Here is an 18,283-nt window from a genome sequence, read left to right as displayed (position 1 = left end):
CCCCCGTCGCCCCCGGCCACCTGCGCTCCGCAGCCCCTTGGGGCAGGGGCCACCGTGTCCCCACAGTCCCCAGCCAGAGCGCGGCTCCCAACACGCAGAAAGGCAGGTCCCTAAGGCAGATTTACGGGAGAAGTTTAGCCGGACGAGCGGACAGACGGACAGACGGACACTGCCCCATCGCCGCCCTGGTCCTGCTGCTTTGCATTTCCAACCTATTTCCCTAATTATTCCAGCGCTACCGGGAGTCACCGCGGTCTCCCAGCTCTCTGGCACGCTCTGATTTATCTCTCAGCCGGGATAACAGCTCCCTCCACCCCCTTCTCCTCGGGGGATTCAATTTTCATTCATTTTTCTGCTTTGCCAGATTGATCCGGCCCCCTCTGCCCTGCTCTGGATCACTCATGGAAGTGGCGAGCGGGCAGAGGGAGCCACACAGCACCGAGCCCTCACCTTGGGGAAGCATCGTGCTGCGGGGGGGAGTCGGGGGGCTGCACCACCAAAAAAACCACCCCACCAGCCCCTTCCCCGTGCTGGCTCTCACATCTTCCCGGCAGAGCTTTCATCCCTTCCTCTCCAGGTAGCACGGCTTTGTTCCCCTCCATCCTTCCTGCTGTCCATCTGTTCCTTATGTTGGTGGGGATCTTTTGGTCTCTTTAGGGATTTTTTAGATCACTTTGGGCTTTTTGGTCTCTTTTGAGTTTGTTTTTCCCATCTCACAGGAAGGAGAGGGTGGTTGAGATGGGCATGAGGTGCTTGCCCAGCAAATCCTCCCTGTGCCACCCAAAATGCTGCTGGGTCCTGGTGGCGCCCAGAGAGGGGGTTACATGTGGTGGGTGTGAAATGTTCCCCCTCCAGGTTTCTCCTCCTCCCAGAGCTAAATCAGAGCTAAGGCTCGATGGTGACCAGCCTGCAGAAGGGTGATTTTCATCAGGTTGCATTTCTGGGGCACTTTTGGGGGCTCTGGCCCCGCACAGATGCCCTGCTCCTTCCTTGGCATTGCCTGAGCCCTCTGGCCCTGCAGCCAGAGGAAGACACGAGCAGCATGAGGTGATGATCCAAAAACCACAGACGAGCAGGGATGCTGCTCCCACACCTTCCCTGCTGGGATTCATCGTTAATAAAATGCAGGTAAACCCCAAAGCCTGTGACAAGACACGGAGCCAGCCTCCCCTTGTGTGCCCCAGCCCTGGGCACACTGGAATTAGGGTTGGCTTGGACACTGCAGCACCGAAGGGGACATCAGTGCATTGTCCCCTGGTGCAACAAGGGGGTTTCCAGGCAGAACTGGGGCAAATGTAAAGGAATATAAGGAAATACAAGGAAAACTGGAAACTATAAGGTCCTGACTCATGCCTGGGGGGTGCGAGGGCAGCTCTGTCCCAGTCAGCAAACCCCAAAACGTTTGGAGGTGCCAGGGAGCTGAGCTTTGTGCCACTCATGCAGCGAGTATGCCAGGTGTCAGCCCAGCTCCCAGAGTCCCCTCGTGTGACAAAACCAGCTCCTCCAGAACAAGGTGGGGACATCCCTGCGAGTCCAAAGCCGCCACAGTCACCTCTTGGCATGAAGCCACCTCCCCTCTGGGCAGCATCGGCCGTAGCACCCCGAGCCCCAAGAATTATCCCAAGAATTACCCCCTCCCACTTCCATCCCTACTGCAGGACAAGAACATCGAGAGCCGGGTACTCACCAGCAGCCAGGGAAAGCCTCTCCCCTCGCAGGCAGGGGCGTTGCTAATTGTAATTGAAAATTAATCGGCGTTCAGCGAACCCCCGGTGATTTTATGGCTGCAGCGCGCGTGGAGAGGGGATGCCGGTGGAGAAAGGCTCTTCCCTGCGCCGAGGAGGGAAAGGGAAGGCGGGCAAGGCTGGAAGGAGCGAGCGCTGAAGGGGTGGGAAGGTGCCTGGGTGTGCGGGGGGCTGGCCACCGGCCTCGCGGAAAATTAAATTGCACTTGAGGGTAAATTGTATTAGGGAATAGCGGCCGCCCTGCGGCAGCCTGCGGCCATTTGGGTAATTAGCCCCAGGGCCGGGAAGGGGTGACCCCATCGGGGAGGGCACCTCGGGGGCTGGGGCTGCGTCCCCAGGGCAGCCTGTGCCACCTGTGAGTGTGGCCACAGCAGTTTGCGGCTCCCGCCGTGCAGGGCTGAGGGGGGAGCTGTCCCCAAGTCATCCCGAGAGGGGGACACAGCGTGGGGGACACCCCGAGCCCTGCAGCAGCCCCGTTGTGCCCTGCACCGGGGCTCCCCGCCGTTGGAGGGGGACACCCCGGAGCCACAGGTCGGGAGAGCCGGGAGGATTGGGACTCCACCAAACAGGATTACGGAAAGTCTATTTACTAGACTCTCTTTTTCCTGCGTGCACAGCAGCTTTAGGCTGCGGGCCTGGCGGGGATGCTAATCTGGGCATCCCGCTAACCCCCTTCCGGCAGCGCCCACCTCCCCGGCCCTAATCCCGCTCCCTCCACCTGCTGCACCCCCTGCCCGCCCCACTGCGGCATTTTGGGGCTGAGGTGACCACGGGCAGCCCCACGCTGCAATCCCTCGGTCCCACACAGGGCAGCAGCTGGCGGGGGGGGGGTGGTTATTGATGTTGGGGGTGAACCCCCCAGGGAAATCAAGGAGAAGGAGGCAGCAGGGCTGCAGCGCCGAGCCCCTGCCCATCCATCACCCGGCGGTGGGCAGGGCCGGCTCCCGGCCCGGGGGAGCCAGCCCCGCTCCGTGCCGGGACGAGCCCGCTGAGCACCCGCTCAAGGGACACGGCCAAGGCCGAGGGGACAGAGCTGGCGGGACAGGGATGCAGGACAGAGCTGGCAGGACAGGGATGCAGGACAGAGCTGGCAGGACAGGGGTGCCAGCCCCACAACGCCTGGAGGCGTGACCAGGGACAAGCGCTAAAGGAAAGATGGAGGGAGACGATTTATTTCACGGGCAGGTGAGGAAGGAAGGGCTGGAGGAGCCAGAGCTCCCGGAGCCAGGCGCCCTCCTCCCCATCCCGCCAGCCCTCGCCTCCCACCTGGGCAAAGTGAAGATATCAAGAAAAAGGCTCCAAATCGGATTGACACCCCCCCTCCCCCTTAATAAAGTTTATTATCGGCCGGGCTCTAATCCTTTTAAATCCCCCACGCGGGGGGATGGGCCAGGATTAGGGGAGGGCAGCGTAATCCCAATGAATTTGTTACAGGGGGATTTAGGCAGCGCTGGGAGAGCAGATGGCCCCAGCCCTCGCTCTGGAAAACAACCATTTTCCTTAATGATTCCTAACAAGGATAAAAGGGCAGAGAGAATCGGGGACAGGCGCAGGGGGCCCACACCCACGGAAGTCCTGGTCCCCAGGGATGCTGCCCTGTGTCTCCCTGCTCCGGACCGTGGGCAGCACCGAACTGCAGCTCCACAGCTCGTGCCAACTTTTTTTGGCAGCTTCCTGGCCCCCACATACTTCCTCTACCTGCCCCTGCTTGAGGAGAAACCAGGAGCCATCCCAGCCCTGGGGACGTACAGGAGGCAGAGGCCCCGAGGTGCAACATCCCCAAGCAAAAGGCAGCAGAAAACACACAACAGTAATGAAAAATATTGAAAGGATTTTTAAACCAAGTGCTCTTCCCGGGGTGGGGTGGAGGCAGGAGCAGGGGCATCAGGAATGGGGCGGGGTAGTCCAGCACGCCCACGTGGCAGGGACCAGCTGAAACAGCAGGGCAGGGCAGGCATCGGCAAAAATAATTTATTCCACTAAGACAAGCAGAGAACGAACAACAGCGTGGGGAGGGGGCGAGGAAACATGGGGAGGCCCTGGGCCACATCTCAAAGAGAAGGGACACAAAATGCATCTGAACCCATGAGTGCTGCCCCCCCACCCAGCAGTGTCCCCTTTTTGGGGGGCTAAACCTGCACCCTCCTGGCCCCACTAGTGGTTGGACCCCAACGGGCTGCTCTCCAGCACAGGACTGGGCTTCCCATTTGAAACCAGCCCGGTGCCAGGGAGCGTCTGAGGGCAGCCGGGTGCCAAAACACAAACCACCGTTCATGTCCCAGCTCCCACACGCCCAAAAACATGGCACTATGACTCGAAAGGGGGATGCTCTGACACCTCCTTCCTCCCAAAAAGAGCCTTCCACCCCTTACCCCGGGTGAGGCAACTGCCTTGAGCAGGACAGCTCCTGAGGGGGCCGTACCAGACCCCCTACCCAAACGCTGTCTCAGCAGCTCACCCACCCTAGGAAGGCCCCCCAGCCCCTCTCAGGCCACGGGGAAGCCAGGGCGGCCTTTCCGGGCGCGGGTGCGGAGGCGGAAGAAGGTGTACATGCCCAGGAGGCACATGGAGGAGAGGAAGTAGAGGGCCACGCACAGGCTGATGTCCAGGCGGGAGAAGCCCAATCCAAGCACCCGCAGCCAGGGGCTCCTCCGCAGGCCTTCCCCAGCCTCCTCCTCCTCCTGGTCGCGGAGCAGGAGGCCGGGGGCTCGGCGGCGCTCCCTGCCCGCCGCGGCATGGCGGGGCAGGGCCATGGTGTCCCGCTTGCTGATGCGGCGGCGCCGGCCCGCGGCCGCTCGCAGCGCCTGGCTCTTGAAGTGCTGCTCGCTGAAGGAATCCAGGTCCACGATGTCCTCGCCCCCCTCCCGCAGCTTGGGGTTCAGCCGCACGATGCTGGGGCGCCGCGGCTCGGGGGAGCCTGGGTGCCCCGGCACTCTCGCCTCTCCCTCCGTCTCCCTTTCCTCCTCTTCCCCTCTCCCCCTCTCCTCCCGCGGGCCCTCCGTGCCCAGCCTGGCGCCGGTCCCTTCCCTGGCCGCGGGGATGGGGTCGGGCTCGGCATAGTCCATGTAGATGTTGGCCGGGGAGAAGTGTGCCTTGAGGAACGTGACCACGGCCGGCTCCTCCCAGGCATGGACCCCCCGCTCCTCCTTGTGGCACTGGGGACACAAGTCCGGCGTAGGCCACTGCAGCTTGGGGAACTTGGGGTCCTCCGTGTCACCTCCTGCAGGGACCGGAGCCAGCGAGGGGGTTAGAGGGGACATGTGATGCACCCTCCCCCTGTATCAACACCCCGGAGAATCCAGCAGCTGGGGATGGGGACATTTGGAGGTGGGGTCCTCCAAGGGCAAACAGCAGCTTTGGGAAGCTCCCTGTAAGGAGCATATAAGATCCAACTGTATCTCCAGTCCAGTCTGATATGCTGCATGACCAGCTGCTGTCCCTTGGGACGGGGGACAATAACAACAGGATGTCCCCACTGCTACACCCTGCAGCCATGTGCCAGACCCATCCAGGAGGAGGGATGTTCCTCCACCTCACCTGCCCTGGTGGCAGCCCCCCTTACCCGCCAGGCGAGCGTTGACCTCGTTGTGGTGTGACCAGAGCCAGAGGATGGCCTCCTCCCTGCTGGCCACCCTGTCCATGGACTTGGCTGCCATGGCCTCGAAGTGCTCGGCGCACTCCTGGCAGCCGAAGAAGTGCCGGACGTAGCAGCGCATGGTGCTCAGCACCTCCAGGGGTAACTCTGGGGGAGGCAGAGCAGGGGGTGAGTCTGGACCCCCCTGTGCCACCACCACAGTCCCACGGCTGAGGCAGCAACCCCACACCCCAACTCTGTCTCATGTCTCCCCACGGAAACTGCCCCAGAGGAGATGAAGCGGGGGGAAAACAAGCCTTTGTCCACATGCAGCATCCCTACCCATGCCAGAGCTCAGCTGGACACTCCCTCCCTGAGTCCCTGATGCCCCCAGGGACACCAGTACCTTTGTCAGGGCCGTTCTGGGCAGCCTGGACAGTCAGCAGGTGGAAGATGGTCCAGAGCCCACAGGGGTAGCCACGGAAGTGGCGTTCACTGCCCTGGCAGCCCACCCAGGTCACGTTGGTGGGGAGCACCGAGGGCTGGGAGGCCTGGTGGACAGATGGACATGGTGTGATGGGGCTGGCAGGCAGTGCCAGCTGGGGGGCAAGGGACAGGGGTAAGGAGAGCAGGGGCTGGGGGTCCCCATGGGCATCTTACATCTCTGTTATTCTTCATGGCCTCCTTCAAAACTGTGCGGGGCAGCTCGGGCTCTGTCCAGTTCCTCAGCCAGGCATCCAGGGTCTGCAGGTAGGTCTGCACGCAGGGGCGCCCTGGGAAGTACTGCAGAGAGGGGAGAGGGTGAGAAAACACAGATTTCATCCTGGGAGCAACAGGGCAGCACCAGCATCCTCTCTGCTGGAGAGCAGCAAGGTCCTGGCAAGGTTTTGGTGCCTATCTCTGAGGGGCTGGGGGCTGCAGCTTGTCCCCCCACCCCGGGTGGCAAGTCCCCCGTGTGCGTGTTCAGGCTCCAAGCCCCAACTGTGGGAGGCAAAAAGCCACTCTGTCCATAAGTCTGGCAAAGCCGATTAGAAGCTGCACTTTAAAACCACTCCTGGGAGAGGAGCAGCCTGGCAGCCTGTGCCACCACCAGACAGACAGACAGACCTGTGGGGAGGAGGGGACACCAGCACACAGGAGAAGTGAAAAGAAGGAGGAGTTTGCTGAGTCTGAGCTGCTCTTCCTCCCAGGCTCATGGGGAACCACATGAAAAGACACAAATTTGCAGGGGAATTATCTGTGACCTGACAGTTGTGCTGCAAACACAGTGTGTCCCCCGACTTCTCTGACAGAAGGCTTTGCTGTGTGATTCCCTGCCTCCAGGAACCACTTTTCCCCCCATTAGGACTTTTCTCCCTCTCCTTTCCTTTAATACCTCTTGGGAGTGCAAGAGTTAAAGCTGGGACCTGCTGGCTGAGCTCCCCCAGGCTGAGCCCTGGGCTGCAATCCTGGGGATGCTGCTCCGTCCTGTGGATGAGCAGGGCAATGGCAGCGCTGGCTCAGCGTCCCCGGGGAAGCACCAGCACCCACCACCCACTGCCACAGCTCATCGAGGGACAGCTTTGCAGGAAGAATTAAAAATGGATAAAATAAAACCATTGCTGCTCCCCAGCACCCCAGCACACTTACATCCATGGGCATGGAATTGGTGTCATGGGGATTTATTTCCCTATTTTTGTAGTTCACATTGAAGGGAGAAAGAGTGAGGGCAATGGTTGGAGGTTGGCAGAGGAGCCACATGAAGTTCTGAGGACTTAAGGCATGTGTCTGAAGCTTTTTCCTGGGGGAGAGCAGATGGGGGTGGGAGCGGGGGGTGTCTTGCACATCAGTGAGGGCCATGCAAGGTCCAAACTGAGCGTGAGACCCTGGGTGACAAAGGAGGGAGCAAAGAAGGAGGGCATGGCTGTAACAGGGATTGGGATGGAGACAGGGCTCCTGCAGGCCCAGTGGAGGAAGCAGCCAAATGCAGCAGGACTCCATCACAGCAGGAAATTAAACTGCCCTGCTTGTGCTGGCTCAAAGCTCTCAGTCACTTCAGCTGTGCCAGGCCCAACATAGAAGAAAAAAGGAGACCTTAAATTAGACTTGTCTGGAGCCTGACTCAGAGTGGGAGTTCCTTTCCTGGACTACTATCAAAGGAGCCTGCAGAGACTGGCTCCTTGAGCTGAGCATCCAGATCAGAGTGACAAACCCCTGTGACACCCCAGCAGGTGACAGCCTCTCTTCTGAAAAGACCTCCTGCCTCAACACCTCCTACAAGTGATGCTCCCACTGCCACCAAAGCTGGCAACACACATCTTGTTTGAAACACTCCAGCACCCCCTCTTAGCTCGCACTGGGACTCTGGAGATCCACATGGATGGGATTGCCATGGGATACACTGAGCACCAGGACACAGGGCCCACAGCAGACAGCCACGCTTCACTACCCGTGAGTGCTGGGACGCGCTGGCCCGCGCTGTTTGCGTTTCCTAAACATACAAACGGAGGCACAGGCAGTTCCTCCCCGAACACCCAGAGCTCCTCACCTTCACCAGCGTGCCCACGTAGCACTTGAAGGCGGCCAGCTGTGCTCCCGACAGCGAGGAGGGACGGGCAGCCTCCACCCGCAGCGAGTAGTGCAGCGCGGACTCCAGGTCGGCCATGTACAGCTTGGAGCTGCGGAGGGCAACACGAGGCTCCATCAGCCACGGAGCTAATCCTCACCCCAGGGCTTTTCCCAGGCCCCAGCCCCTGGCCCGCCCGGCCCCGGTTTGCCCAGCAGGGGAGGGGTCTGACCGGTCGGCTCGCAGGGGATGTGACACGCGGTCGCTGTCGCTGAGGCTGCTGGCCGTGGCGTTCAGCTTGTAGGAGCCGCGGGTGATGCCCGTGAGCGTGCGCAGGTAGTAGGTGTAGAAGGAGCGCGCCTCTATGTGCCTGCCAGGAAGGAGAAGCCCTAAGTCCCCAAGGAAGGAAGCCAAGGAGATGAAGGCTTAGCCAAGTGGGTAGCTCAGGCCTGGGGAGGGAGCTTGGGGTGCTCCATACTCTCCACCTGCCTCAGCTGTGGGTAGACTTACATCCTAGAGCGGAGCTGAGCCCCAGGTAGCCATATCCCACCTCCAGGCAGATGTGGGAAGGGAATGGCTCAGTCACAATGATTTTCCCTTCTCCCAGCTCCAGCCAGAGCTGGCAGTGCAGTTCAGTGCCCATCAGCAACCTCCCACCAGCCTCCCCTGCTCAGCCAGTCTCTCCTAATGCACCTTCCCACAAGTACAAAGGAGCACAGAGAGATGGGGCACAAGGCTGGCAGCCCAGCAGCATCCCCAGAGCCATCCTGCCGTGCCCCACACTCACACAGGCAGGCGGGAGAAGGAGCCATTGCGGAGCAGCAGGTATCCAGAGGGGAAGGAGGTGACACCAAACTTCTGCACGAGCTCCTCCTCGCTGCTCAGCACCCTCCTCACCGCAATGTTCTCGTACTGCAGCATGTCCAGGGCCACCTGCAAGCCCCAGGGTCAGATGAGGGGGGCAGAGGGATTCCCCAGCCCCACCAGGGAGGCAGCAGAGCTGTTCAGTGCCCTGTGTAACATCTGTGTAACATCTGGCACTGGCTAAGCCGTGTGCAAGCTGGGCAGGGGGGCTTCCTGGAGAGAGCTGCCCTGCCACAGGCACCCAAGAGTTATCAGGCAGCAGGGACACAGGCTCCAAGAGGAGTGGGGGATAAATGCAGCTGTACCCACCTCTCTGCCCACGAAGGAGTTGCTCTTCTCAAAGATGAGTGCCAAGTACTGGTCCTTGTTCCTCTGGAAGAAGGTGCGAACCTCCTCGGCACTGCAAGAGACAGGAGGACGGCAGCAGGTGCCTCGGCATCAGAGGATGCTCTGCCCTCCCCCTGACACGGAGCTCCAGCCTTGCCTGCTGGGATTTGGCAGGGAATGCTGGTGCAGGATCAGCCCCAATGAGCAGGCAACTCCTCCTGCTGAAGTTTCCAGCCTAGTTTTCTGCTCTGGTTCACAGGCTTTGAGAAAACCCACTGGGCTTGGCCAAGGAGGTAGAAAACAAAGCACAGGGCAGGGCAGGAGGGAGCTGCACACTCGCCCAGGGTAAAAAAACAGCAAAGAACTTGAACCAGGGCTGGGGTTTTTTTGTCCAAGACACAGAGGTACCAGAGTACCTGAGGCATGTGCCTGGCTTGACCATTGCTCTGAGAAATCCAAAGGCTCCTTCTCAGGACAATGCAGCAACTGCCTGCATCCAGCAAGGACAACTCAGATACCAACAAAATTGTAGAGAATCAAAAAAAACGTTTTTCAGGGCAGGAAAGAGCTTCTAACACAGTCTCACTCAGCATGGTATGACACTGCCATGTCCCAAAGATCTTGGGGCCAAGGAATTGCTTGCTCCAAGTAAGGCTGATGAGCAGGTTCATTAGGAGATGTGACAACGTGGCCCATCTCGTCTGGGCCATGGACACAGCTCTACCCTGGCCAGGTCATCTGTGTCTCCCTGGGACGTGGGTGATGCAGTAGCTACTCCTTGCTCATTTTGGGTTCAGGATTTCCCCAGAAACCTGTTCCCCATGGGACAGAGGCCATCCTGGCCCCCTGCTGCCCCTACCTTGCTGGCTCCAGTGGAGGACAGGCGGGTGGCCAGGCATCCTGGCTCTGCTCAAGGTTGGTGATGATGGCGTGGCGCAGGTCCTCGACAGTGGCACTGGGATCTGCACAGGGACAGGACACCAAGGGGTCAGCCCTGGGAAGCCAATCCCAGGGTTTGAACCCAGGGAAGCTGCTTGGAGCTGCCCCCCACAGCTCCCTGATATTGCAGTGTATGGGAGGTGTGGGCAGCAGGGCCATTCACACCCAGGGCAGAAAACCCCATGGTTCTGAATACTCACTGGTAATCCTTATTCCATCCTCTGGCTTCTTGCTAAAAGCTCTGAAGAACTGAAAGAGAAAAAAACACAAGGGGAAACTGGAGTGAGTGTTTGGAGTGGGACAGGAGGCAGTGCAAGCCAGCAGGCTGAGGCTCCCTGTAGACCAGCTCTGACTCAGCTTCCCCACAACACTGCAGCATGCTAACTGACATCAGCCAGCACAGAGACAGCTCCCAGCCACATCCCCACTTTTGGGGCATCCCCAGAGGGGAAGGATGCAGGTATAGGCTGGGAGCCATGTCCAGCCAAGGGCTGAGCACTGGCAGGCAGGGAAGCAGGTGTCTCCAGGGGTCCCAGGGAGGCAGCTGGAACCTTCCCAGTCCTGCAAACCAGTCTCCCTGCTCCAGAGCTCTGACAAAGTAGGGAAAAAGGGGGTTTTCCCATTCCTGTCCTCCCACAGTGGCTCCAGTACCCAGGGCAGAGCCAGAGCAGCAACAGCAGGTTGCATCAGCCAGGTGTTTGCTTTGCAGGCTGGGCTGGGAGCTGGGACTGTTTGCAAAAGGTGCTTGGTAGGGACACAGGATGTGAAACAAGTGACATCTTGGCATGGCCACATCAACACCATGTCCCTGCCCCAGGAGACGCTTCCCTCAGTGTCCCAGGGCAGGGGGCACTCAGTGAGACCCCAGGGCAGGGCTGGGGCCAAGCCAATCTGCCTGAAAAACCCCAAATCTGACCCCACCTGGAGCTGAGCCTGTAAACTGGGACTAAAGGCATGTCTGACAAAACCCTAATCCCTGCCCATTCCATCTCAAGGCAATCCTGGTTTTAACTGGTGATTGTGGCACCTGGAGTGCTTTGGCTTCACTGCTTGTGCTGGAGCAAGGCTCCGTTTGCAGCGGGAAGCTCTGCAGAAGCTGTGTTGACACAGCTAAAGGGCTGGGCACAGGCCCAGGAGGAAGGGTGGCTCCTTGCCAGCCAGAACAGAAGGCTCCCAGGAGTTTCAACCTCCAGCAGCATCCCTGTGCCCTCCTCCAAAACCTGTGCCTGCAACTTCTCTCTGCCCTCAAGCAGCCTTTAAGTGTTTCCAACTCAGGATTCAGAGTCTCCCTCGTCCTAGCAGTGATCCAGCCCCTGTGTTTTGCCACAAAACACCGTTTTGACTTTCCCCCTTCCTTGTTGCTCCATCACTCAGCAGTTGCACTGGCTGCAGCCAGGACACAGCACTGTTTTGGGGAAGGGTGAAACAGCTTCAGCCTGCAAAGCCGCAGGGGGAGTATTTTGGTGCAATACCCCTGTCTATCTGATTGAGCAAGAGAGGGACAGGCCAGAAGGCAAAGCACAGTGAAATCCAGCCAGTACCCAGCACACACAGTCTCACCTTCATGGTGGGGAAGCCGGTTATCCCGAAATCGGAGCACACCTGCTGGTTGTCCTCATCGGCACAGTCGATGGCTGCCAGGATCACTGCAGGCCTCCACTCTGCAGGGACAGAGGATCAGGTCAGCACAGCTCAGCACCCCCAGGGCCCCAAAAACCGCCCTCCTCCCCGAGTGCTACCAGAGACAGGAGGGATCTCCAGCGGCAGAGATCCTCCTGTCCCAAAACCACTGCTTGCCCCTCGCAGGACAGTGACCGATGGCTTGCAAGGCCAAACAGCCAGGGCTGTGCTCTGTACTGGTGTGTGGTGCCCTACTTTTCAGGCAGCAGGAACACAGGGAAAGCCGTGTGAGGCGGGAGCCGGCTTTGCACGCCCTGCTCTGCCAGTGCCGGAGCACAGGCAGCTCTACCCAACACTGCCTGCCCGGCTGGTTCTGCCTGTCCAGCCTCTGCCCCAGCTCCCGGGAAGAGGACAGCAGGAGAAGGGGAGGGATGGCTAGCCACAGCTTGGGGAGAGCAAGGAACACAGGCTCCAGTGTGTCTCACCCCAGACCAAGGGCTGATAACCAAGAGGGAACAACCTAAAACTAGCAGCCAGGCCAGGGCACTGCAGCAGAGCCTGCCCAGGTTCTGAGCATCCACTCCCCATTTGTGACTCCCCAGTGAAGACCAGCAGGCCCCTGGGGTAAAACACATGAACAGAAGGGGGCATGGAGGCATTTTAAGGAGCAGCCTCTGAAAACCAGCAGAAAATGGAGAATAAAGCTCTGAAATGGCTTATTTTTAGTGTAAAGGACACAAGCTGTCCTTTAAGGCAGGAGAACGCCCTGCCTTATCCTTAGAGTGGGACAGGGAGGGACATGGCGCTGGCACGCAGATGGAGCCCATGCTGACCTAGGCAGCAGCATGCTGGAGGCAGGGACACACTGTCCCGTGTCTCAGGTGACAGGTGAGCTGCTTCCCACTGCCCCGGCACTCGTGGCACAGGAGGGCTGGTGACGAGCCCTGCTGCAGGGAGCCAGGCATGTTCCTATACTCATCTGCACGTGGTGTCCGCAGGTCACCCTAGCATCCTCCCCGTCCAGCCCACTCCTACGAAAATCCACCCGTGGGAATGGCAGCGAGGATGCTGAGCAGCACGGGGGTGGCTTCCCCACCCCGCCTCCATGGGCACGCCATCCAGGCTCGGCCTCCGGAGCAGGGAGCCCTGGGGGAGCCCTCTTTTGGAGAGGGGCCAGGAGAGCCGGCATTGCCCCGCGGGGCCCGGGCACGCACCCCATTCCTCACATCCTGCCCGTCGGGGAGCTCTGACGGCATCCCCGGGGAGGGACGGCATCCCCTCGGAGGGACGGCATGCCCGGCCGGCCCCTGACTCATGCGGCAGCCAGCGCGCTGTATCAATTAGCGCAATAACAGGGAGAACCCCGCGGTGCCGGGGGAGGCAGGATGAGTCCCGGCAGCACGAGGGGCCCAGCAGCGGGTGTGCGGGTCCCCAGGCGGGGCTGGCACCGGCCAGGCCGGGCATCAAGGTCAAAGCCGGGAACAAACCAGCTGGGATCAGCGCCCAGCAACCTGGCGTCCCGATCCCTGCAGGCACCGGGAGCAGCGGGGCTCAGGGAAAGTCTGGGGGGCAGCGGGACCCCCATGCCTGGGCAGGCTCAGCCTGAGCTTCTCCCTGACAAAGGGGGTACAAGAATGCTGCTAAGACAGGCCTGGGTATCGGTGGGGGGGAAGAAACCTGGACACCGGCAGGGAGCTGGGCCTTCCACCAGGCTGACATTCCAGGGAGGCTGGAGCTGGCCGCAGGGGGATCTTGGGGAGCTGACAGAGGGCAGGGCAGAGCGGATTGGGGGACGGCGGTGGGAAGGACGCAGGATGTAGGGATGCTCACGGGAACGAGGATGCAGAGCCCGGGATGCGGGGAGGGATTTAAGAGTGCGCGCGGAGAGGAGGAGGACGACGGGGCAAGGACGCAGGAGGCATTGCAGCATGCTCCCGGTCTTGGGGAAAGCGGGACCCTCAGCGCAGGGGCACAGGGAGGAGGATTTAGGGGGGCTGAGATAAACACAGATGAGGTGAACAGAGGTGCAGGGGAATTTGAGAGTGCAGGCGCAGAGACACCGGGTGCTGACGGAAGAGGACACAGACAGGGATAAGGGCTGGGGGGTAACAAGGTCAAGGGCACGGGGGGATCGCGGAGCCGATGGGGCGGAGATGAGGGGAAGGGGGGCCAGCGCGGCCGGGGACTCACCGCGGATGTCGTGGGCCAGGGCCCGCCATGTGGGCGCGAAGTGGATGCAGTGCCCGCACCAGGAGGCGAAGAACTCGACGGCCCAGGCGCTGCTGGAGCCCAGCAGCCGCCCCTCCGCCCCCGGCCCCAGCAGATCCAGGGGGTCAGAGGCCGAGTAGAGGCGGCCGGGCCGCGCCGCGGGCACCCGGAGCAGCAGAAAAAGCAGCAGGAGCGGCGGGAGAGCCACCGGCCCCCCGCGGCCCCCGGCCCGCGACCGCCGCCGCCACATCGCCCGCCAGGCCGGCCGGCACCGCCCGGAGCCGCCTTTAGCGCCCGGAGCCGCCCGCAGCACCGCCCCCGGGGCGGGGCCGGGGCGGGGCCAGCGCGGGGAAGCCCCGCACCGGCAGCGGCACGAACGCCCACGCACAGCCCCGGCAGCGGCCCCGGTAGGCCTCCAGCCCCCCTCACATCACGGGGAGGAGCCCGGTGCTCCCCTCCTCGCCCCCCCCCACCCTCTGGGGCGGTGTCACCCTTCCGTGAGGGGACAAATGGCATAAAATGATACAATTCTGATAAAGGGAGGACTGCCCAGGGAGGGGGAGGAGTCATGGTCCCTGGAGGTGTTTGAGGAAAGAGCAGACTGAGTGCCGCGGTCTGGTTGGCAGGGTTGGGCCATAGGCTGGATTCGGTGATTTAGGTCTTTTCCAGCCTAAATGAATGTGCGATTCCGCAATGGTGAAGGCAGCTGATTCAGCCCCAAAACACACGTTGTCACCATCTTGGGCACCCCGGGGCAGCGCCCTGGTCAGATGCCCTGACATCAGCCAGCGTCACTGGGCACCACCTGGACACCCTGTGGAATGGGCACCCTGCAGACATCCCTGCCCTCTCCCCAGCCCTGCCAGGGATGCTCAGCAAAATCCAGCTCTACATCTAAAACAAGCAGCTTTCTACCCCCAGTGGCCCCCTCAATGGAATGTCTTCAAACTCAGAGTTAGATTAGATTTTAGGAAAAAAAACCTCTTCCCTGTAAGGGCAGTGAAGCCCTGGCACAGGTTGCCCAGAGAAGCTGTGGATGCCCCATCCCTGGAAATGTTCAGGGCCAGGCTGGATGGAACTTGGAGCAACCAGGTCTAGTGGAAGGGTCGGCAGGATGATGGAACTAGGTGTTTTTTAAAGATCCTTTCCTACCCAGGCCATTCCAGGGTTCTGTGATTCCACCCTCCCGGCCAGGCCAAGCCGTGCCTTCGCTCACGCACACACACACGTCACCGGCTCCCAGACCCAGACGGAAGGTGCCCGTTGCTCAGTGCCCCGGGGCAGAGCCAGCCGCTGCCAGGATGGACACAGCCCCAAAATCCAGTTCTCCGCTCCCTCCCCAGCCCCTGAGGCCAGGGAACCTCTGGCAATGGGGGTGCCCATGGCTGCTGAGGGCTTGTTGCTGGCTCTGTCCCCAGGAAGGCCATTATCCATGCTGGGCCCCACCTAGGCATTTTAGGCGGACTTGCCATGCTAGAAAAACAAGCCTGCCAGCGCCCAGGCTCGCCGAGGCAGTGGAGGGCAGGGGCTCCACATGGGGCACAGCTCCAGGAAACGACAGGGCTCCCTGACACAGGCTGTGCTGGGGGGATGGAGCATGGTGGGCACCCGTGGGATTGCTCCCACCCATCTTCTGTGGGTCCAGGCTGATGGGAATGGGGCTGAAGATGGTCTGCTCCAGTCCTGTCAGCTGTAATTAAGTCCTTAAGGGATTATCATGCCTCATTGTCTAACCAGGAGGCAGAGAGAGACAGCCTAGCCCGTGCAGGGCTGTTCTGAAAGGTGGTACCTCACTACTGACAGAGACTTTGCCAGGACTTGTCCTCATCCAGCTGGTGATTAAAACACAAAAATCCCCATGTTCAGGGAGATCACCACCGTTATCTTCCCCCTAGGTTAAAGCCTTATTTTAAGGGCTCATCAGCTTGATTAGGTTATCAAAGGCAAAGGAGAGGTGCTCAGTGCCTGTATAATTGCCAGCATTCTCCCCATCCAGCTCACCCCTTCCTCCCAGGCAGCCCAAATTCCTTGAATCCTTTTTTTAGATGCAAAAGCAAGGTGGAGAGGCAAGAGCCCACAGCCCGGGGCTCCGGCTCCTTTGGAGGTGAGCCATGCCATTGCTCATCCCCCGGAGCCCTGGGGTGGGGATGCTCCTGCTTCCTGCTGCCCCAGGAATAGCTGGGCTGCTACCCACCACCCTACTGCCCAGCTGGCACGTCCCATCCCCAAGGCTCCCCAGGTAACAGCCTCCTTCAGCAGCAGGGTGTGGAGTTTTCCAGGCACAGACTTGCTCAAAAATCCTTTTTTTCCTTTGAATGGTGCTGCAAAGCAGGAGATGAGGCTTTTCTTGCACCTCAGAATGGGAAGAGACACGTATTCATTGCAGAACACCTTGACACAGGGCATGGGAAGCCAAAGATGAAGGAGAGGCTTTGAAACAACTATTTTTAAGTTGGATTTGAAAGCAACTAAGATGAAATAATAGCAGTCAAGAACAGTAGAAGTCTGGGGAGGTTTTAGAAACGTCCTCCCAGTGCTCTCTGTCTTTTTGTCCTCTCTGGCTGCCAATGGAATCTGCAGGTAGCAAAACCAGGGCACAGGTGCTGGATGATGCTGGATGCCCACCTGCTGAGCCCCAGCCAGCCCTAAAAGGTCAGCTTTAGGCTCCCACTGCACATTTAGGAACCTGCTTGGTTCTCCCAGCAAAGCCTTCAGTGCCTACCTCAGCATCCTTAACTTTGGGGAGAGTTGTGCTTCATTCCGTAGCAAGGCCATGGGATGACCACAGAGATTCCTGTGCTGCACAATCTCTGTGCAGCAGCTGAGCAGTGGCTTTAGTTCATTAAGCTCTGAAATCTCCTTTCCCAGACTAACACCCAGCAGGAATCTCCTTGAAGTCAGTGAGGCGTGGGCAACATCAACAGGCTGAGAACCTCAGAAGGCAGCCACAATCTCACCAAAATAATTTAAGCCCTGCAGAACTTGTTTCGTGCACCTGAAATGGATCATTTTCAGACATAAAGCTACTCAGATCACCTCTGTGCTGGGTTAGAGAGGAATCAAGGAAAGAGTGGTTGGATTTTACGTGTTCAGTCCTTGAAGTGATGGAAAAGACTACATTTCAGAAAATGGAGAAAGGCTTTTATTGTCCATTTTTAAAAGCATGAATCTGTCTATGAAATGTTCCAAATGGCCAGGCGAGCAGACCCTCCTCATTGCCCTTTAGTTGTGAAGGTTCAGAGCCACAGGGAGATCCTGAAATGGACTTTCTTCCTTGAAAATTACAGAAGACGTTCCTACCTAATTGTGTGATTCCAGGAACTGACTCCAAGGAAAACACGCAACCAATGCAAGACTCATGATACAATCACGGCAACTCCGTCACTGGCATTTCGGAGCCTGCTCAGAGAGGTTTGCATCCAACATCCCTGCAAGCACCTTGGAGGAAGCTCAGCAGTTTTCCTTTCTCTAGAGTTCACAAGATGATGAACTCAAGGAAGTCCTCTTTGATCTGCAGCACTGCACTGCTTAAAGTGTGGTCCTTCTGTGAATAAAAAGCCTGAATTCCCTCAGAGAGTGAGGGAAATTGTGCCACCTGCCACCTCCCATGTGCCACCCTCCACCTCCTGGATTGGACATTCCAATCCAGGTGGCACTTTTTCCTTGGTGGCACAAGTCACACCCATCTCCACTGAGATATGGCTTCAGACAAGACCTTTGGCAGCACCTGTGCCACAAACCTGCCAGCTTTGCTGAGACACCTGGAGGTGATGTGAATCCCGACTGCTTCCCACACTCTGCACTGGCTCTGCCAGGCTGACACCTGTGAAGACCAGGATGGCCCCTCAAAGCCCCACTGGCAGCTGGGAACTGCTGACTCCATGAGACAGGCTTGGTTGGAAATTGTTGCTTTCTACCTTTCAAGCCCAACCAGCCTGTAATAATAAGAGGCACAAAAGCAAATCTGGGGTGCATTCTCAGGATATGATGAATGTGTTCACATAGTTTGCATCTGCAGAGAGAATACAGCAGTACCAGCCTCCTGCTATTCACCCTCTGCTGATTCATCCCTGCTCCAAAGGACAGCAGCTATGCTGCCCTTGCCCCTTTCAGCAGAACCCAGGGAGACCAGCAGGAACTGGCACTGTCATTGGTATGTCTGGGTAGGAAACACTTTACCTGCAAATTTCAGATCTACTAACAGTCATAAATGATTACCATGACCCAGGCTGCACAGAGCAGATGTTTTCCAGTCCAGCTCATGTTCCCAGCTTTAAGGAGCAGATTGGAGGAGGCCACACCGCCCAGATTTGCCACATCATTATTTGGCAGGTGGTTTAATTGCAGCGCATGAAACTGAGAATACCACAGGGATGACAACGGAGCACTCCTCTCTTGTTCTGACAGTAGTCCTGCAAGGTAAGCAAGGTCTCACCTTCCAAGGACTGCTGTGCCCAATCA

General features: G+C 59.2%; 1 protein-coding gene across 1 annotated transcript; it reads right to left on the bottom strand.

The window, feature by feature from the left end:
• Nucleotides 1–3,702: 3,702 nt before the first annotated feature.
• QSOX1 (quiescin sulfhydryl oxidase 1) lies at nucleotides 3,703–14,099 on the bottom strand. Its single transcript, XM_041420197.1, has 12 exons — nucleotides 13,805–14,099; nucleotides 11,555–11,655; nucleotides 10,195–10,243; nucleotides 9,915–10,017; nucleotides 9,038–9,128; nucleotides 8,652–8,797; nucleotides 8,097–8,234; nucleotides 7,847–7,976; nucleotides 5,980–6,102; nucleotides 5,726–5,870; nucleotides 5,308–5,487; nucleotides 3,703–4,965 (listed from the first exon to the last, which is right to left on the bottom strand). The coding sequence occupies exons 1-12, from the start codon at nucleotides 14,070–14,072 to the stop codon at nucleotides 4,232–4,234; spliced, it is 2,208 nt and encodes a 735-aa protein (XP_041276131.1). The 5' UTR covers nucleotides 14,073–14,099; the 3' UTR covers nucleotides 3,703–4,231.
• Between the last annotated feature and the right edge of the window lie 4,184 nt (nucleotides 14,100–18,283).

This window comes from Onychostruthus taczanowskii, unplaced genomic scaffold, assembly GCF_017590055.1.
Source record: "Onychostruthus taczanowskii isolate IOZ18803 unplaced genomic scaffold, ASM1759005v1 scaffold63, whole genome shotgun sequence".
Lineage (NCBI taxonomy): Eukaryota > Metazoa > Chordata > Aves > Passeriformes > Passeridae > Onychostruthus > Onychostruthus taczanowskii.
Note: the sequence above shows the minus strand (reverse complement) of the source record. Positions and strands in the feature narration are given on the sequence as shown.